Here is a 16,939-nt window from a genome sequence, read left to right as displayed (position 1 = left end):
CAGAATCAACTGTAGTGAAAACTTTAGCATTCAAATGTTTTATGAGTATTGTAATTGTTGCCCAATTTTACTATGTTAACCACTTCGAGAATATACACACAGAAAATTACTGCTGCCACACTTTCGAGAAAGTGTGAACAGGACTGTATACTTTAAAGCTCCATCAACTTTAATGGGATGGAATTAAGCTCCCATTTAACCTTGCTCACTGAAGTCCACGGGCTTTAAAAATGTTGGCTAGGTCGTGCCCTTCTAGCATCTGTCAGATATAATTACTGGCTGACATGATGAGGAAAATTACTCAAAGAGGTCCCAATGAAATTAAAATGACAAGTTGGACATGGCCTCACTTGTCCCTTTAATTTCAATGGGACTACTCTGAGTAATTTTCCACATTGTGTGAGCCACTGGCAATTGGTTGGCATCACCAAGAAGCAAGCAAGAAGAGTAAACTGCTTCCATGAAGCTGATATCTACATTAAAGAGTTGTATCAGTTATAATGTTAAAATACCTATTTCCCCTAGGTAATTTTGGAGCCTGGACCTAAAACCTTTGAGCCCACCCCACCCCACGCCACTGCTGTTAAGCATAATTTTTTAACATGTAGGTTCTTGAAGACACAAACCTCACCATCTAGGACAGATTAAAGAGGATTTGGGCGGAGGGCCAGGGGGTGTGGAGGCCCTGGCAGGGGTAAGAGCGACTCTGCCTATCACTTTGGGTTTGTTTGTTTATTATCAATTCGATTTCTATACCGCCCTTCCAAAAATGGCTCAGAGTGGTTTACACAGAGGAATAACAAATAAATAAGATGGATCCCTGTCCCAAAAGGGCTCACATTCTAATAAGAAACACAAGATCGACACCAGCAACATAGGGTTGAACTCTATGTCCATGAATAGAATCAAGCTGCAAGTCTCACTGAATTCAGTGTCCAGATACGAACATAAGAACAGCCCTGCTGGATCGGGCCCAAGGAGGACCATCTAGTCCAGCATCCTGTTTTGCACAGTGGCCCACCAGATGCCGCTGGAAGCCACAGGCAGGAGTTGAGGGCATGCCCTCTCTCCTGCTGTTACTTCCCTGCAACTGGTACTCAGAGGCATCCTGCCTTTGAGGGAAGATAAATATGGATAAGATTGCACCACAGAATGCTTAACTTTGCCCAGTTTGTATCCTATATAATTAGCCTTTTAAAGTGTGGGCCTAAGCTATGCTAAGACTCAAGACAATTCTTATGGGTATTATAGTCCATTTGTTTTATATGGAATTAACATTTGATCCACAGTGTATGGGTATATGAGTTGGCAATTTAAAATGGGGACATGGAGGGCAGGAAGGGGGTCCTGAACTTTTCTCTTCCCCTATGCCCCCCTCAAGGGCCCCCACTCAACCACATTTCTACCAGCAGTATTTACTTTTGGTCTTGGATTAGGAACATAGGAAGCTGCCGTATACTGAGTCAGACCATTGGTCTATCTAGCTCAGTATTGTCTTTGCAGACTGGCAGTGGCTTCTCCAAGGTTGCAGGCAGGAATCTCTCTCAGCCCTATCTTTGAGAAGCCAGGGAGGGAACTTGGAACCTTCTGCTCTTTCCAGAGCGGCTTCATCCCCTGAGGGGAATATCTTGCAGTGCTCTCAGATCAAGTCTCCCATTCAAATGCAACCAGTGCAGACTCTGCTTAGCTAGGGGGACATGTCATGCTTGCTACCACAAGACCAGCTCTCCTCTCAATTGTGGCCTTGAGCAAAGTGGCTGGAGGAGGGAGTGACGGTTGGAGGGAAAGTACAAGTTGGGGAATGGTCCGCTCTTCCTTCCTGCTGGCCTGTTCTCAGTTTTAAATCTTCTGCTCCCTCTGCTCTATACATCTCTTTGGCAGCAGGCCATGTTCGTAGTGCAGATTTGTTGCCATCGCATCTAATTAGACTACTGCAAATAAACACATTCCTTCGAAAACATATTTTGAATTTAAATGCAAATTTGTTTATTTAGAGCGTCATGCAGACCTAGCTCTCACTGGCCATGATCCAAAGGGAAATTAAGCATGTTAGGGCCCATTTATTTCCATTAGCTTTAGCGTGTCAAGGTCTGTGTTGAATTGTGGACAAAACGCTGTAACACTGAGAATCCGAAAGAAGATAAATCTGGTACTAGAGCACAGAAACTAGGTTCTTCCAGGCAAACGTGGCGCCAGCGTGATGTAGTGGTTAGAGTGCTGGACTAGGACCAGGGAGACCCGAGTTCAAATCCCCATTCAGCCATGAAACTAGCTGGGTGACTCTGGGCCAGTCACTTCTCTCTCAGCCTAACCTACTTCACAGGGTTGTTGTGAGGAGAAACTCAAGTATGTAGTACACCACTCTGGGCTCAATCATGGATTAAAGATTTCAGCCCACCCTTTGATCCAAGCAAGTGCCTCACAGAAAATGAGACTACAGAGGGAATGTTCTGAAGATTGCAGTGCTCTCTGAAATTCTGTTTCCTTTCTCTCCTTCCCTGAAAAGCAATGGGAAATTCACCACTGCCCTTAAGGAACCAGGATGTTACTCTTCTAATTTGGCAGGAAAAAAATCTACATATTGACTCACGTTTGTATTTAATGAGGCCCAATCTTGCCTCTCACATACATTAAGTTCTGACCATCTGCCACTGTATTTCTACATGCCTATAAAACAGGAGCTTGACATATGAAGGGAATGTAAAATCAGTTGCTGGACTTGAATGGCCAGTTGTTGTCTCTCTGCCATGATCATTGACTGGTTTATTTCATCCATTAAAGGTTAGCAAGACTTTGCTGTGCAAATAAAAATATTCTCATATTTAGGGTTGAGCCTTTTACACAGTCTCTGAAGTCAATGGCTGACATGATGAGGAAGATTACTCCAAGTAGTCCGATTGAAATTAAAAGGACAAATTAGGAATTTTGTTAACTCATCCTTTCATTTCCTAGGGTAATTGAAGTACATTTCCTCATTGTGTCAGCCGCTGGGACTTACTGCAGTCAACATGCATAGAATTCTGCTGTTATTCATTCATTATTTTAAATATTTATAACTGGGAATAAAATTACTTAGGGAATGAAGCCACTTATTTATTTATTTATTTATTTATCCGATTTCTATACCGCCCTTCCAAAAATGGCTCAAGGTGGTTTACACTGAGAAATAGAGAGAGAGCCAGCGTGGTGTAGTGGTTAGAGTGCTGGACTAGGAGCGGGGAGACCCGAGTTCAAATCCCCATTCAGCCATGAAACTAGCCGAATGACTCTGGGCCAGTCACTTCTCTCTTAGCCTAACCTACTTCACAGAGTTGTTGTGAAAGAGAAACTGAAGTATGTAGTACACTGCTCTGGGCTCCTTGGAGGAAGAGCGAGATAGAAATGTAAAAATAATAAAAATAATAAATAACAAATAAATAAGATGGCTCCCTGTCCCCAGAGGGCTCACAGTCTAAAAAGAAGCATAAGATAGACACCAGCAACAGTCACTGGAGGTACTGTGCTGGGGGTGGATATGGCCAGTTACTCTCCCTCTGCTAAATAAAGAGAATCACCATGTTAAAAGGTGCCTCTTTGCCCAGTTAGCAGGGGTCCCATTACCTGCATCCTTCAGGATCAGTAAGGTTGCTGTTGACAATAGCTTGGATCCAAACTACAGTAAGTAGGTTTCCACTTACAGAATATGGATTTCTCATCTCCCTTTTCCTGCTACAACCCCTTATACTCTTAAAACTATTGCTGAGGGTTGAGAGACCCTGTGAAATGGTGTGGGATATTGATATATTATTTATATATCAATAATAATCAATAATAATAATATATCTAGCCACTACACCAGCGTGGTGTAGTGGTTAGAGTGCTGGACTAGGACCGGGGAGACCCGAGTTCAAATCCCCATTCAGCCATGAAACTAGCTGGGTGACTCTGGGCCAGTCACTTCTCTCTCAGCCTAACCTACTTCACAGGGTTGTTGTGAGGAGAAACATAAGTATGTAGCACACTGCTCTGGGCTCCTTGGAGGAAGAGCAGGATATAAAATGTAAAATAAATTTAAAAATAGGTGTGAGTCAATCCCATGAAGTCACATCTCCAGCCATTTCTAAGCCACTTCCCCACCGCTTGGCCTTCAGAGCAGTGTGTACTTTTACGAAAGAAAACAAACAGCCTTGAAACAAAACATGATAAACCAGCAGGATAAAACAACCAACAGAAGAACCCAAAGTGGGATCACAATTCAGGCCCGGCAGGCCAAACTGCCTGAGGAAACAAAAGTTTTAAGGATCTGACAAAAGGCCTTCAGTGTCAAGTCTTTAAAATCTTTGTTTCCTCAGGCTGGTGTGGGCCATGGGGTGTGTGTAGCAGGAAGGAATCAGCAAAAATCAGGGGACACCACCCCACTACTAGCACAAGCAGAGGAGCCAGTGTGGTGGGTGGCTGGGAGCAGGGAAACCTGGGTTCAGCCATGACGTTCACTGGGGCCAGTCAGACTAACTTACTTGAGAAGATTATTGTAAGGATACACTGGAGGGAGAGAGAACCTTTTGTTGATTTTGTTGCTTTGAGAACTTTGGTTGAAGAATGGTATATAAATATTCTTAGTAGTAGTAGTAGTAACTAGTAGTAGTAGTAGAAGAAGAAGAAGAAGAAGAAGAAGAAGAAGAGATAAACCATAAGTGCTGCCTCGAGCTCCTTGGAGGAAGGGCAGGATAAAAATATAATATAATGGAATTTAATGTCTTTTGTTCATGCAAGGGCATCTTTGGATCAAAGCCAATATTACTAGGCACTTTTCAAAATGAATTCTTTTCTGTGCTTAGGTTACCTAATTTTTTTTTTAAGCACCTGTCTGAGAACCCCTCGACATTTTGAAAAAGAAGTATTTGGGTTATTTGGGGCAAACTACCTTGGGAATAGGTCACACCGATTTCCCCCGATGCACAGGTTCTTGTTTGAAAGCGTCAAATTCCAAACATCGGCTGGTTAAGGTAGGGTTTTTCCCCCCCTCCCCAGATCAAAATTGAAGATAGACTTCATTGCCAGGAGTGACAGCACAACTTTACTTTACAGAAGGGCCAATTTGCTGTGTTTCTGTGTGAATCACTGATCTGGGAGTGCCACCCAAAGACAGAACACACAGCCTCTCATACAGGGCAGGAAATTCTTTTGTTCATCTGCAGTAGGAGGGATTGAATGATCCATCCCAAATGCAGGGATGCAACAAGCATGACTCGCACCTGTGGTGTTTTTGGTTAACCCATTCCTTGATCCAGGCCAGCTTTTGAATGGGGCTTGAGTTGCTTGTATTCCAGTCCTGGAGTAGAGGCGGGGCTAACAAACAGCCAGCAGCAAGAGCACTAGAAGTAGTCTGCACTTGCCTTTCTGCAAACCAGCTCTCTTTCAGTAAACCGCTAACATTCCTGATTCTTCCTCCACTGCCTTGTCCTTGCACACCACAACTCCTCCCTCTGGATTCTACACTGCCCAGTAGAGGCTGAGCTCACAGAAGCAGGGGTGGCCTTTTTATGGGGGAAGGTAAGTCAGTCACCTCAGGCAGCAGGTTACTGTGGTGCCAAGAGGGCAGCAAGATGCCCACCACTGTCATCAGAGCAGCTCTTTGGGGCCAATCAGATGCAAGTCCACCCAGAGGATTAATGGGCCTGGGGCAGAGGTTGGGGCCCTTCTAAAAGGACTCCTGCATATGTGTACAAAGTGTTATGCCCATCCTGTGGCAGAGGTTCACTAGTTACTAGTGCAGTTCCAGGCTAGATTTAAGGTGCCGGACTTGCCCTTTAAAGCCCTGCACTGGTTGAAGCCAGAATATGAATATTATAAATAAATAAATTAAATTAAATGTGAGAATTCCTGCACGGATAGTCCCCGTGTGAGAATTCTCATACGAAGAGTTCCTTCTTGCCCAGTGAAAAAAATAGACTCTCCCTTCTTATGTTCATGGTGAGGATGGCTGGGCAGAAAGAGTTTATCTCAGAGTCTGGTAACTCCGTCTCTAGTTCCAAATAGGGATGTGCACAGAACCAGGCAGGGGTGGCTCGAGGCCGTGTGTGTGTGTGTGTGTGTGTGCCGCTTTAAGGGCGAGGGAGGGTGCACCTACCCCTACCCCTTCTGTTCCCCCACTGGTGGGGGGCACCCCCCACCTCGAACTTCAAACCCCACCCCCGGTGTTTGAACCTGTTCGGAGGCCCGTAGAAGGTTTGTGCACATCCCTAGTTCCAAGTTTGAAAGGCAGATTGAGTCCTATGCTTTTTGCACTGAGCCACTTTGGGATCTCACTCCCTCCTCTGTGTGAGAGAGAGTTTGTATGTACACCACACTTGCTTGCAGTTCCTCAACAAATTCTGGACCCAGCACTCTCCCAGGATGAGGATGATGGTGGTGGTGGTGATGATAAACAACTTTATTTGTTAGTTGCCCCATAACAAATTGTTCTCATAACACATTAGATCAAAACAGATTTAAAAAGTTGAAAAGAAAAGAAAATACAAAGCAGCTGAAAAATTCATTTTAAAATTAGTTAAAAATCAGATCAAATCTGAAAACCTGAATTTAAAAGGCCTGGGTGAACAAAAAGGTCTTTACCTGGCATCTAAAAGAATAAAGTGATGGAGCCCGGTGAACCTCACTGGGAAGGCTATTCCATAAACAGGGTGCAACCACCGAAAAGATCCTCTCCCTGGTAGACACCCATCTCACCTCATTTGGCAGGGGCACCCGGAGGAGGGCCTCCGAAGAAGATCTTAAGGTTAGGGTAGGGACATGCTCGATTAACAAGCAGAAGGTTGCCGGTTCGATTCCCAGCTGGTACTATATCGGGCAGCAGAGATATAGGAAGGTGCTAAAAGGCCATCATTTCATACTGTGTGGGAAGAGGCAATGGTAAACCCCTCCTGTATTCTACCAAAGAAAATCACAGGGTTCTCTGGGCGCCAGGAGTCGACATTGACTCGATGGCACACTTTACCTTTTACTTTAGGGACATATGGGGCAAGGCCTTTCATGTAGGTGTTAAAAAGTATTGGTGACAGAATGGAGCCCTGAGGGACTCCGTATGGTAGCTCCCGTTTTGAAGAGCAACTGTCACCAGTGCCACCATCTGAAATCTACCCAAGATGGTAGGACTTTGATGGTAGGTAGGTAATAGTTGGACTACAACTCCCATCATCCTTGATGACTGTGACTGGGGATGATGGGAGTTGTAGTTCCACAACAGCTGGAGGACTGTAACTGTACAGTCCTGGGCTGCAGGGTGCAATTTATGAGGTGTGAACCAGGATCTCTTTCTGGGTTTTGTTATCTAATTTTCTTGTTTTGCTTTTTTGTGTGTGATTGATACCTATACAAAATTTATTATATGTTTCTATTCGTGATTTTGTGCTGGTGATTTTATTTAATCCTGAAGTAATTTTAATTAACTATAAGTCTATTCAGGAGCCGTATGGGCTGAGAAGCATAGGAGAAATCTCAAACATATTAAAAATCTGAAAAATAATAAATACAATAAGATTGCAAGTTGTTCTGGGGCACAACTTGCAACTCCTGCACAAACTTCCCACCCTTGCAGTAATGGATTGTAGTGGGTTGTGCAGATTGCACCAGCCTTCATTATAAGACACCTGGCTTAAAGTTTGCAAAGAAAGCAGCAAATTAATCAAGACACGTTTCTTTCTTTGTTTTTTGATAGAGTCGTACAATGCCACTTTATGACGAACGCTTAAGAATGCCTAGGAAAGGTGCTACTGAATGAGAGACCAGGATCATTCGGGCAACACTAGAGTAATCTATTGATGATCTGACAACACAGGAGCAGGAAGATAAATTAAACAGACGTCCACAAATATGTCAATGAATAATTCTCCAAACGTATTTTTGGATCCAAGTCTAACTAGGTTTCAGGTCAATGTCATCAATGAAAGCCATGACAATACAATACAATCTCAGGGAGATCCCAACCCTCAACGTTACGAAGAAACATCTTTTGCTGATGAGGGCAATAACAGACTCCGAGTGAGCTACAGGCCTGGAAATCGAGAGCTGTATGACAATTTCTTTCAAAATGGAGATGCTGCTAAAACAGATGGCAGCTTTCACCCCTATGACACCCACAGTAACACTTATTATCTGAAAACATTTGGTCATAATACCATGGATGTCGTGCCTAAAATTGATTATTACCAAAACACTGGCAGCATCCGTGGGGCCAAATTTAACAGACCGAGCTTGATGGACATTCATGAACAATTGGCAAAGGTAAGTTGAAAAGAAAAGAAAAGAGAAGACAGACATTCTGTTATTTTGATGTAATTGTAAAAAGAATCCTGAAATTCTGTATCAAGACAAGAAATTCTGCACCCAAAATAAGGGTCACAATTCTGTGATCTGTGAATTATAAATTTATGCTCTCTTATTTTGCTTAATATTTCCTGCCTTTGCTAAATCATGAGGATGAGGAAAGAATATACATGATCTTGAAGTTCTTGTCCCAACCAGGGGCGTAACTATAATAGGGCAAGGGAAGACAGTTGTCTGGGGGCTCACTGCCTTGGGGGCCCCCCCAGAAGCAAGTCACATGACTTACTCCCCCAACCGCACACCCGCCTGGGCTTCCTTCATCATTCATCCTGCGAAACTAATGTGAGTGTTAAGACCTGGAGCTACCCTAACAGCATGACTTTCTCTAGTACCATTAAATGACTTGCATCATCCACAATTTACAAAACCTTTAAAAAATAATTTAGGATGATGTTCTATTGTGGCACATGTGTTATATATATTAGTGAACATTTTACTATGCTTTTTGCTACCACTATTCAGCCTCATTTAAGGTTTCTTTACTTCATGAGCTGAGCTTCAGTGTGTGTGTGGGGGGTGGCATTTTAAAACCTTGTCTCTGGGCCCACTCCAACCTTGCTACGCCCCTGGTCCCAATGACTGAAAAATCTTGTTCTGTCCCTCCTTTGGCATCAAACATGTTGGCAATCTTTTAAAAGGATTGTTCTTAACAAAAATAAAAATAAAAAGATGGGCAATGACATTCTTAGAAAGCTAAATTCAGTGGTCATCCCCACAATGGCCTGTTTCTACATTTCTGCAGAATCCAGACGTGTTCCTTTGATATTGCTAAAGTCAGCAATACTATATTTATTTATTTATTTATTTATTTATTTATTTATTTATTTATTGCAATTCTTTAGAACATTGCAGTGACTTCGGGTTCAGTTGACAAATTCACCAACTTGGATGGCACTGCAGGAGAAGAAACTGAACAAGAAGAAACCAAAGGAGGCTTTGTGAAATTTGGATGGGTGAAGGGTGTCCTGGTAAGCAAAATACAGCTTTTTGGAAATATACACACAATGAAATTGTGCTCCACTATTTTAAAAGATGACACACTAAGCTTGTTCACATGACTGTTAAGTGGGTAGGGCAAGTGTCCTACCCATTTTCAGGAGCTGTGTGTGCTCCCAATTTTTACTTGTGTGTGAGTAAAAAGCAAGGTACAAAGTGGGCAGTTTGTGTTGGGGGTTGTTAATTTCCCCCCCAGTAGTAACCAACAGAGCACTAGGGAGGAGCACACACTCCAGTTACAGAGTCGGTAGCAGAGGGTGGTTTAGTTGTTGCAGCTATTTAGAGAAAACACATGGAGATTCTTGTAGAACTAAATACTAAGTATTTATTGGTTACGTACACTTGGATAGGAAAGACCGAATCCTAATCTAAAGGACTACATAATGAATTGGTAAGGAGAGAGGGAGATGTTTCCATTTTCTCTCCAACAGGAAATGAAGGATTGTGACTCAGCACAGGAAGTGCGGAAGAGTCAGATCAGGGGCCATAGCGTAGAGACAGGTAGAACAGTTAGGGAGACCCTTAATCACTATCTCTACCCCCAATGGCCCTAGTAGGATAGTTGGTGCAAAAGGTCGATGCACTGGAACTCCATCTCCAACAGTTTGATCATCTGCTAAGCCCCATCTGGATAAGATGACCTTGCCCTACCCAAATTCCAACCCCAGCTTCTGAAAGATGTAGGAGGAAAAGCGATCCTACCCAACTGTGGTAGGAAAAACCATTCTACCCAGCAGATGATCACACTCCCTGCCTCCTCCTACCTTTCTTTTCACTTACACATGATAGAAAATCGAGAGCACACACAGCTCCCAAAGCTGGGGAGGTGCCCACTTAACCATGTGAATAAGCCTTTTATGTGCAACAGTCACTTTTTAAATAAAGAAAACTATGCAGTTGCTTGTACTGGAGTTGACTTTCTGCAATAAGTATATCACATTTTTTATTTTTGCATATATATATATACAATAGAGGAGGTTTGGATTAGTAGACAAAGATGACAAAGATGATGAATATTTATATACCGCTTTCCAACAAAGTTTCCCTAAGCAGTTTACATAGATATAAATAAATAAATTGAATGGGTCCCTGTCCCCAAAGGGCTCACAATCTTAAAAAAGAAACATGAGATAGACACCAGCAACAGCCACTGGAGGGATGTTGTACAGGGGATGGATTGGGCCAGTTGCTCTTTCTCTGCTAAATAAAGAGAATCACCACTTTAAAAAGGTGCCTTTTTTGTTCAGTTAGCAGGGGAACTTGAATAGTACTTGAATAGTATGTCTTGTTTTTTTATTCTTTTGTCAGATGTCGCAGTGTTGTGCTTCTATAGCCATTTTGCAAATGTACTGATAGCTGCTGTGGGGCCATCAACATTTTAAGCTATTATTTCATTTTGTTCCAGACATTGTCATTTTGTACTGTTATGGCCTGTCACACATTTTAGGCCAGTCATTTTAAATGAAAAACAAATGCCTCTTGGATTCTGCAGCAACATGGTAATGCAACTGTCTTTGTTTAATGTTTAGGTGAGATGCATGCTGAATATCTGGGGTGTGATGCTCTTCATTCGACTTTCCTGGATCGTAGGTCAAGCTGGAATTGGTATGTATTGTTAAAGTATCGGTTTTTAACTTACGAAGGAGAAATAGGAGAAAACTTTCCACGAACACTATTAATATTTAAACTGAAGTGTGAATTGGCATGTGGTACATATTCTTACTTTCCAGAGCATTATTTTGCAATATCCAAAGGCAAAGTTAACCCAACCAATACTGGAATTTTCCAGACTGTTAGAGAAAATTACCACTTAGCGTAGCTGAAATCCAGCACACACATAAGTGTGATTTAGTGCCATTGAAATGGATGGTCTTAAGCATCCCAGCAGTGCTGGTTCCTGGTCTTTGGGCTACCCGGCAGGGTAGCACTGGGATCGGCCCTGATCCCAGCACTGATCCCAGGACTGCTCGTGTGAAGAGCTGTTTTGTATTGCATTGTGGAAGGTATATCAGATTTTTGCACTGAGCTTCAATTTAATACATTAACACAAGAACCAGATTGCTATTGATTAAATAAAGTCTGTTTCTCTATGCAGAGATGGAGAAAGGTAAAGCAATACATTTCAAAATGGCCAGAACAGGGGAACTTATAAAACATTGCTAAGAAGCAGATATGACAACAAAAGTAAATAAATATAACAATGGGTTTTTTCTACTGGATTTAACAGAAATCTGGGATTCCAGAACCATAATCAGTAATCCAGCTCACACAATAATTCATAGGGTAGGGTATGTGTCCCACCCAGCAACTGTGTGTGCTCCTATTACACTACTACAACTACAAATATTTATATACCGCTTTTCAACCAACACTTCCAAAGCAGTTTACATAGAGAAAGAAAGAAAGAAAGAATGAATGAATGAAAATAATAAATGATTTTTGGTTGTGGCTAGTGAAAACCTAGGTATGAGGAGCAGGGAGTGATCGTCTGTGAGATGGGATTGCATCCTACCCAGCCTTTAACCCCCGCTAACTAGGCAAAGAGGCACCTTTTAAAACATGGTCATTCTCTTTGTTTAGCAGGGGGAGAGCAACTGGTCCTCTCCACCTCCAGCACAGTACCTACAGTGACTGTTGCTGGTGTCTATCTTATGTTTCTTTTTTTATTGTGAGCCCTTTGGGGACAGGGGGACATCTTATTTTGTTTGTTTGTTACTTCTCTATGTAAACTGCTTTGGACACTTTTGTTAAAAAGCTGTATATAAATATTTGTTGTTGTACCCAGCATTTTAATAAGGTAGGAGGAAAAGCCGTCTGACTAGGCTCCTCTCTCACAGATGATCACTCTCTCTTCCTTCTACCTGCATTTTCACTAGCTGAAAATAATCCACACAGCTCCCAAAGCTTAGTAGGATGCTTGTTCTACCCCATTAAAAACTGTGTGAACAGACTTAGCGTGTGTGACATTCCCTGCTGTCTAGAGCATATCTGCATGAGCCCATTTTGGGGCCAACCATCACAGGAAATAGCACAAGGAGCCGACATAGGGTACACTTCAACTTGTCTCCTGTCACTGAAAGCTGAGTTTTGTGTTCAGAGAGGGGAAAGAGCCTATGTCATAGCCTTGCTACACTTCTAGTTTAAAATTAATAATAAACTACTGTCTCAAAATGACTCAGAGTACATTTTCAATATCATCTAGTAGGATGGCGGTTGGCCCACCCTCGAAAAAATGCTGGGGAACAAAATGTGTGTTGGTCGTGCCCATCCTACCCAGCTCCTGCCGCCCACCCGATCACTCTCCCCTCCTCCTACCTTGATCTTTGCAAACACACGACTGCTGATCAGGAGCACACAAAGCTCCCCTACCCTGGCTGGGCGCTCCTCCGACCCTGTTTAGGGTTGTGAGAACTTCTGCTTTCTCCTTTGGAGAGCAGAAAGTGCACATAAGTTCCAGAAGGTTTGGGTGCAAGATTTAGTGTGAGCTCCTGAGGAATGGCAACGCCTGGGAGGGCTCTACACGTTTTCCTCCCCCAGAATGTCCTAACAGCTGTAAACACACAAGTGGTGTGTATGAGTGTCAGGATCATGGCCAATGAATGCACAGCTGGGACTTCAGGTTCGGAGAGCGTATCTGCACATGAGCTCCCCCGATTCTTGGTTCAGAGATGTAGCACATAACCAGAGGCTCAGGTAAGTATAACTGTCGAAAGAGTGTACAACAAATGGTGGGGATTTATGCCATTTCTTGTAGACTTGCACACAGCCCACAATACTCTGCAAATGCAATCAGGACTGGGCACTTTCCAGACTAGCTGCTCATCATCAGCAAAATGCCTCCGTTCAGGCAAGTCGCATTCAGAATGTCAACAGCAGGGGCAGCAGTCTCGCAGCAACTAACAACCAGAAAAAAACAGCAATGTTCTTATACCGGATATACGATGTCCTAGCTCTATATTGCCGCGATTAAGGCATTGGAAATGTGAACGGTACCGTGATGCTCGCATAGGGACTGCGGTGTCACGATGCAAGAAGTGTGGAAGCACACTTCCGAGATACGCCCTGACCCCGTTGTAGGATCTAGTCTGGAACGTGCCCTGGTGGGGTTTACAGAGACTTTATGGCATGCACAGAGGGGCATTATGATCTGTGCAGCTTGGCACTCTCATTTTAAAAACAACCTGAACTCAGGGCAGGCTTCAGGGGGCCCTTGGCAAGCACACTGCCTTCTATGAGCTTCCTCCTGCCTAGGTTGGCTCCAAGAGAGTTGCTCCGCCTCCATCTCTTGAAAGCTACGGGCACAGAGGTGGTCTCCGGCATCAGCAGAGTGCACTTCTGACAGCTCTGGATCTTCAGCAGCCCTGACGTCAGCCCTCTGGGCATGCCAGAGTTCAAACCCTGCGGTAGCAATTGCAAACATAAATGGTCCCCTTTGCTAAGCAGAGTCTACATGTGAGTGCTGTCTGCTGTGAACTATTCCCCTTAGGGGATGGGCTCATAGTCAGTGGCATCTCCAGGAGCGTTTCCACACAGGGCTGTTTCCACGAATCTGTTTCGGAAGACTGTGTGAGTTTACGCACCAGCCAAACTTACCCCGAAGTCCATTCGAGATCCTTGGAAGCACTCCACATGCAAATTGGGCTTTGTCTTCCGACTTGTCTTCCGACTTGTCTTCTGAGCGCTCCGCTAACCCAGGTTTCCGGGTCATGAGATGCTGTGGCACATCCACGCCATGGCAACTCGCGAGGAGACCCCCAACAGGGCAGCTCCATCAAGCCTCCCGGCCTCAGGGGTCTCCTCAGCATGCCCCATGCACTCGCATGGGGCATGCTGGGACATCCGTGGGCTTGGCGGCCCCCGATCCCCACCACCCCTACCCCGTCTGTGATGGAGCCGATAGTCATGTGGGCGGCCGATCCGACCACCCAGGGCGAGTGCTCTGTTCGTGTGTGGGGAGACCACACTAAACCCTCCCAGTGCTTCACACTAATTGTGTGAAGCGCCTCATTGCCTACTTCTGTTGTAGACAATACTGAGCTTGATGGACCAATGGTCTGACTTGGTCTAAGGCAGTTTCCTAGGTGCCTAACCTTCCTATAAGGGACAAGACAAAAACCCGATCCAATATGGAAAGTATACTGTACTTCCAAAAATCCCCATTTTAATCTCAGGCATTCCTTTTCAGCATACTTCAAGGGCCTTTTGTCTGAGAAACCATTTCTGTGTTTGCCTCTGGATTTTTTGGGAAATCTCTGTGTGTACAGACATTAAAACTTTAACATAACTTTTGCCTTGTATAAGAGTGAATGGACAGGAAAGTTGCTTAACTAAATGAAGGTGGGGGTGGAATTGCCTGTCTACACAGCATAACATGTTAGCACTCCCTGGCACCGTGCCCAACAAAAGGGTGCTTGCAGGTTTTATGATGCATACCAAATAAGGCCTTGCAGCTGGAAGCACATATACGTTTATGCCTTCCCATGAAAACTCTGCATCTTAACACTGCCAAGATTTTGCTCTAGGGTTTCATGCAAAATTAGCTTCTTTCTGTTTTTTTTAAAAAGAGCAGTTTAGTAACTTATTGCCATTATCAAGAAGCATTACTTTGTTCCGAGGTGTGAAAATAGCCATAGGCAAGAGCCATTCATTTTAATGTTATTTAATGTCCTTACAACTGGGGATTTAATCTAAACTTTAATCAGAGCTTGGTATTATTGTGTAACAAGAGTGGTTACAATGGTTCTGGTTTTCACAGTTACTTCTAAAATAATCAGTTGTTTGTCATCAAACTTCAGATGAGACCCTCTCCTACCTTCCCCGCTGACTGCCCCATGGGCCAGCAAGATTGTGCCACTCTGCCCCACACTCCAGGGCAGTCCACACGATCTTAATTAGGGCAGGAGAAGCCTCTAACCCAGAGCTGCTCAATTTTGGCACACCTGCAGATGTTGGCCTACAGCTCCTGTAATCCCTGGCTATTGGCCACTGTGTCTGGGGATTATGGGAGTTGTAGTCCAAAAACAGCTGGGGGGCCTAAATTGAGCAGGCCTGCTCTAACGTAATCCAGGAGCTATGCACGCTCCTGTTTGCCAGCGGCCTGTAAGTTACAAACAAGGTCGGCAGTGCCATCCGTGGTCATGTGCTAATCAGCAGCTAGGCTGGAGATCTTCCTCTGACCAGCAGCTGTATCCAGCTGCTGAATGAAGTAGGATGCAAAGCCTTCTGGTCTTGCAGACCATAAGTAGGTGCCTTGGTGATTTTAGCCAAGAACCCACCCGTTATTTATTGTCACCTTCTCTACCCAACCATCACAGAGTGTTCCTTAGAGCAAGACAAGACGCCTTACCAGCAGCAGTTTTATATAGGAAATTTCTGAGAATTTCCCTGGCCAGCTAGATCTTCCCTTGTGGTTCAGGGGAGGTTGAATCTGTCTATCATGTGTTGCTATGTTGTTCCTTTTATTATGATAGTTGGCGTAGTCTTATTGCTCCCTTGTTATTACATTACCCCGGCCGAACAGATGAACTTTATGACACACTTTTTCTTGCAGATAAGAAATCTTCTTATTACGAAGTTGCTAAATTCTGTGTGGCCACTGTTAAGATCTGCCAACAATTAATTTCTATTTCTTAGATGCTGCCATAAAATGGTCACTCTGTTGGTGTACTATATTATAGAACTCTTATCTGAATGCTGTATTTTTGATTTGTTTCGATGTCTGCTCTATGATCATAACAGCAACAACAGCAACAACAATAATAATAACAGATATTCATTCATTCATTCATTCATTCATTCATTCATTCAAGCCCTCTACCCCAGCTGCTGCTTAGCATGGACAGAGGTCGAGCCTCCAACTTTGATTTTAACTGACAGATGATCTGCAAATAGGAGCATCAACAACTCCCAAATTAGGGTAGGGTTAGGATAGGAGGCTTCTCCTACCCTAATTATGATCGTGTGAACTCTCCTCCAAGCATATTTTTCTTGCCGCACATAGATATCAGTGGGTGAACACAGTTGAATAGTGGAAATATGTAAAATCCGATGCACGTAGGTCCAAATTACATTATATGACAACGACAGTGAATATTTATATATCACTTTTCAACAAAAAGTTCCCAAAGTGGTTTACATAGATATAAATATTTGTTTTAATGGCCCTCTGTCACCAAAGGGTTCACAGTCTTAAAAAGAAACATAAGAAACATAAGATAGACAACAGCCACAGCCACTGGAGGGATGCTGTGCTGGGGATGGATAGGGCCAGTTGCTCTCCCCCTGCTCAATAAAGAGAATCACCACTTTTAAAAGGTGCCTCTTTGCTCAGTTAGCAGAGGAATTATCAGTTCCAAAATTAGTTGTTGGGTTTTTTTAACAGGGCAGTTTAGTAACTTATTACCATTCTTAGGAAGCATTCCTTCCTTGCAAGTGAGTCAGTTATGCACTGGGCCTTGAAAATGGATCGTGCATCTTGAGTTAATGCACATTGGTTTTATGAACAACCACCTTACCATGTCCACATATCAGTGGTGGCACCAGGGGGAAAAAACAACCAGAGATACATGGGGAGGAAGCC

General features: G+C 43.6%; 1 protein-coding gene across 2 annotated transcripts in view; it reads left to right on the top strand.

The window, feature by feature from the left end:
* Positions 1-5,387: 5,387 nt before the first annotated feature.
* The window catches only part of SLC12A1 (solute carrier family 12 member 1), a 71,290-nt gene continuing 59,738 nt past the window's right edge, over positions 5,388-16,939 (top strand). For both annotated transcript variants that reach the window (XM_053273214.1, XM_053273213.1), the window contains exons 1-4: positions 5,388-5,532; positions 7,697-8,262; positions 9,207-9,332; positions 10,890-10,965. In XM_053273214.1, the coding sequence (XP_053129189.1) occupies positions 7,852-8,262; positions 9,207-9,332; positions 10,890-10,965 (613 nt within the window). In that variant the 5' untranslated portion in view covers positions 5,388-5,532; positions 7,697-7,851. The remainder of the gene's footprint in view (positions 5,533-7,696; positions 8,263-9,206; positions 9,333-10,889; positions 10,966-16,939) is intronic.

This window comes from Hemicordylus capensis, chromosome 10 (assembly GCF_027244095.1).
Source record: "Hemicordylus capensis ecotype Gifberg chromosome 10, rHemCap1.1.pri, whole genome shotgun sequence".
Classification (NCBI taxonomy): Eukaryota; Metazoa; Chordata; class Lepidosauria; order Squamata; family Cordylidae; genus Hemicordylus; species Hemicordylus capensis.
This window is presented reverse-complemented; position numbering and strand designations above follow the sequence as displayed.